The following is a 4,701-nucleotide window of genomic DNA, read 5'->3' on the forward strand; positions in this document are numbered from 1 at the left end:
AGCTATTCGCTGAAAAAACAGGATCCCGTCGACAGATTTCCCCCATGCAATAAGAACCTTACCCCCCCCCCCTCCATAGGGAGGGGGTATGTATATAAAATGATTCCATTTGCTTCTTCCTAAGAAAATATCGTTTTGTCGTGCTAGCACCATCATGTTTTGCTTCTGAAAGCTTAATCTAAGCAAGTTCTCAAAATCGCTTAAAAGCACGTAAGATTGACCATTTCTGAAAACTGGAAACATCACTAAACATTTTTTTTCGAAAAAACCAAATTACAGTATGTTTCTTTCCTTGAAGCTAAAAGATTTTTGGGTTCGACATATTCAACTTTTTCAAAGGTGTGTGCATGGGACTCAATCAAAGAACACCTTTTTTTGCCATATTCGAAAAATCCTAAATTAGGCAAAAATGTGATTTCAATTTAAATTTCGTCATTATTATTTACTAGCAATACTGTACATAAAAAAATATTGCCAACATTTTCGAAGCCATGAGGAAATTTTTTAGGATTTTCAAAAATTTGAATTTTCAAATAAAAAAAGAAAGCAGAAGATATTAAACGATTGCAGAATTTATTTTTTTACTTTTTTCGGATGTCAACCCACAAATATTTTTCGCTTAGCTCAAACGATTCTTCTAATTTGATCATTTTTACTCCGTCCTAATACCGATATATCCCTTTCAAATATGAACTGCTAACCATGGATTTGAATAATCTTCTACCTACAAGATATTAATTTCTAAAAATAATAAACGAACCTCCAAAGTGACTAATTTCACAGTGCCATTTTTAATATTTCAACTTTGAAAACTGTAAGACGGTCTCAAGTGATAAAAAGTCTGATGAAATAGAACCTTATGAAGTGAGTTTAAATTAAAGCAGTTAAACTTTGCGATTTTAATAACCCTTAAAAAGTTTTGAATAATATTTGACTTTTACTTATTTTTAAAACACCATTTTTGTCCATTATTTCATATTTAAAGTAGCCCGGCCACTGGAACAGCTAGTTCGGGTTATACCGATTATTTTTGTATGAAATTAAGAATTAAATAAAAAATTTGGCCAGGATATTAATTAATAAATCGCATAATAAATTTTTATGTAGATCCTTGTAAATAAATGTTGTCCTTTTGATAATATTAAAATGTAAGTTTAAATGTTGATTTGAATCGATCCGAATAAGAGTCATTTTTTACGCTCAGCAGTTAATAGCATATTCACTCTCGAGAAAGTAAACTTAACCTGCAATATCCTAGCAACAAAATCATTATTTGAAATCTCGCTACTTCCTGATTCCAGCAGAAGCTACGGGGTGAAACCTCGTGCTAAAAATTGAAAGCAAATATGTCCAATATGGCCGCTTATGGAGCAACACCTGTGCTCATGTGAGACCAGGGGGAGCTAAAATCGCAAGGGACCGTGTGGGCGGGATATTTATATTAAAAATATTGTTCTTATTAATTTATTATTTTTGTATCATCTTTTTTCAGGCTGCTGTAATTATAACGAAAAATACCCACTTCTCAATATACTCATCTTCCGCAGCCTAATCTACATGTTCCACAACCAAAACCTGTACGAAGATATTCAAGCAAAAGGTAGGATGCAAGTTCTGCAATATGTCAAGGAAGATATTGCACTTCTGGATTATTTCTGGCTATGTAAAATAATCTTGACAACTGGGACAATTCAAGAAAACCATAAAAGTCATAAGAAACTATTATAAGATTTTCTTCATCCGACTAGCTAATTGCAGTGTATTAATAAAATTAATTAATGAACCTTTAGATTAATGTAAACTTCATAAGTTGGAATGTGTTGGAAACAAAAAGGTGAAGTTCTTCTGTCAGACTTCTTTCTTCATTATAATAATATTAACAAAGGAATGTCAGTAGTAGAATTAAAAGGGTGATTTGTCTATACCTAAGGAATACGAAAATTTTAGTGAAAATGCGGAGTGTCTTGATTTGTGAGTGGGAAATTTTAGATGCGGCAGCGCTATGAGCGGCCTGACTATCGTATAAACATCACGGAGAAGTCTGCTCAGTGGAGGAGTGGTGTAGTGAATGCACATCGATATATGCACAGTTGAAATAGATTAGGATTGGTTATAGACGGATTATAATTTATCAGCTGTGGATTCTCCATTGGGAAAAATAACGTAGATCTAAAGAGACTATTCGAAGGAAAAAGATGGATTTTATATGTCAGGCTTCTTCAGTCGATAGAATAATATGAACGGAGGCATGTATAGAATAGGATTGAGAGGATAAGTTAACTATGCATAAGAAATGGGCAAGTTTTAATGAAAAGGGGGAGTTCCTGGGTTTGTGAGTAGGGAAATTTTAGATGTGGGAGTGTCATAAGCGGGGCTTTACTGAGGTGGGCGTTCCACTGATGGGAGCAATTAGGGCGGGGTTAAATCAGAAGTTCACGTAAATGATATTTAACAACACAATAAAACCATCCATAATTTTTTTCAACTGAATTAAATAGGAAATGAAAAAGATCATTTAGACTAAATATGAAAGAACAAAGAGGGAGCCTAGCCCTGTCCAAATTAATCATCTCAAAGAAGCAAAAAAGGGGAGAAATGCGTATAAAAGGTGAACAAGAGCATGCAAACTGTACTTGATCGTAACTCTTATACCTAAAATCTGGCGGGAGAAGAACAAGAAGTTATGGGGGGATTAAACTTGGAAGGGTGAAAAAGGTATGGGTAGATGGAAAGTACAAAGAGGAAAAGAAAAGGAGTTACGGCAGAGTCGCGGCTGTCTTGACAGTTATGGTGTCGGGTGGTCGAGCTCGGCGTGCTGTCAGCTTGTCAAGCTGTCAGCCCACGCACGCTGGCATCGAAGATTAAATAACTGTGAATTCACTAACACCTTTTGCCATCTTGGCCATCCATGGGTACGCAACACATTGTTCTTGTATACTCGTGGAATGACTGCGTACTCCGTTCAGCCTTCGCCAAATGTCATTACTTATAGACGGGTGTCAATTCTTCGATTCCTTTTTTTCATTTTCCTTTGTCCTTCCTTATTCCTCCTTATCCAACGTACTCCTTCTAATCTTTTATCCGTCTTTCTCGTTCCTTCGGCTACCTTATCTCTTTAAATGCCAGTTTTAATGAGGCTGACTGCCTCCAGAAATGGTGCATATCGCGACAGGTGGTTCCAGGTGGCTCGAGGTCGAAAAGAGAATCGAGGAAGGTATAAGAGAAAATTAACGTCAACGAGGTCTGCAGAATTTGTCCAATAAAGGCTCCTAGAGTTTGATTAATTATTTCCGCTCTGATCATTTCTCGAATTGAACATGTGATTGAAAAATGCAAATTATTGAAGAATTAGAGTAACGAAATTTGATTCACGAACTTCCTACGATTTCCTTCATTTTATTATTTTAATTTAATAATATCCTTTACTAGCTTCCAAAAATATAGCAATTGCCTCCCGATTAAAACAATTGAAAAAAAACATAAATTGCTCACTCAGAAAATAATACAAGTCAAGAGGACAGATTTACTAAGCATGTGCAGAATTTTCTCTATTACTTCTGTGCCTAATTGCCTCGCAGAAATAAGAAGTTTTAACGAAACATTCGCATCGCGCGTCGGTTTATTGGAAAAATATCCTAAACGATTGGATCGATGGGTCGATCGTAAGTAACGACACGTACCAGTTGATTAGACAGGGTCGGAGTCGAGTTCGTGCTTACTTGCTTGCTTAGTTAGACGCCTTACTGTATTCAACTTCTGAATGAAGGGTTAGATAGACACTCGGTATTAGCCATACAACCTTGACACTCGTGCGGTGATCGAATAGAGTATTAGGCGCGTAGATACATGTTTCGAAGACAGCAAAATTCCTTTTTCTTACATTACAGATATATTAATTTCCTTTATTTTTTTTCTCAAAAAGTCTTACATGGAATCTATCAAATTTATATCCATATTCGGTTATAACATCTTCAAATTCGAAGAAAAATGACACAGGTAGTTAAATTACTTGCAGATTCCCATCACTCAGTGCGACTATGTGAAACGATAAATGGCCTATCAAGGTCTCGGTATTGTAATTGGTTAAGCATTGCCTCTTGGAAAGACAGAGCTTCTTGTTCAAACTCGGGCCGAGACAGTTTTGTTCTCGTTTCCCAATACTTTTGTATGTATTTAGATGTATTTAGAAATTGTGTACATTCGCAAGTCCGATCTGCAAGAAACGAGCTGAATATTTCTGTACACAGCAAAATTTCACTTGATTCATTTATACGTTTTTATTGCAAGACATTTTTTCCAAAGTCAAAAATACCTAGCCGACAGCTAATACGTAAAAACTTGTATTGCGTAAAATTGGCGTGCTACTTGCGTTCGCGGTCGACTGTCCCACATTCCATATGTTTTGTATTTGTTCTCCTCGTCGTATTCGTCGAGACTTCGAAATTTTTATCATAATTAAACACGTTTTACCATAATAAATCGGGAAATTGTCGTTTATATTAATAACCTTGGGGTTTTTAGTATGCGCAGTAACCTCTGTGAATATGCGTTTATGTTTACAACTTTGCTACATAACCTGGCAATTATATTTATCAAGTCATTATATCTATTTCAATCGCTGTAGTATTGTATAATGTAATTATCTTCATTAAGTAATGTTTATCAGAGATCGATTACATGTGTGCTTTAAGGTAAAAATGA

At 35.4% G+C, this 4,701-nt stretch overlaps 1 protein-coding gene across 1 annotated transcript in view; it reads left to right on the forward strand.

The window, feature by feature from the left end:
* LOC117173663 overlaps positions 1–1,826 on the forward strand; it is a 41,312-nt gene extending 39,486 nt beyond the window's left edge. The window contains exon 6 of the mRNA XM_033362303.1: positions 1,493–1,826. Coding sequence (XP_033218194.1) covers positions 1,493–1,728 — 236 coding nt within the window. The 3' untranslated portion in view covers positions 1,729–1,826. The remainder of the gene's footprint in view (positions 1–1,492) is intronic.
* Positions 1,827–4,701: the final 2,875 nt, after the last annotated feature.

The sequence above is a fragment of the Belonocnema kinseyi genome, chromosome 5 (assembly GCF_010883055.1).
Source record: "Belonocnema kinseyi isolate 2016_QV_RU_SX_M_011 chromosome 5, B_treatae_v1, whole genome shotgun sequence".
NCBI lineage: Eukaryota > Metazoa > Arthropoda > Insecta > Hymenoptera > Cynipidae > Belonocnema > Belonocnema kinseyi.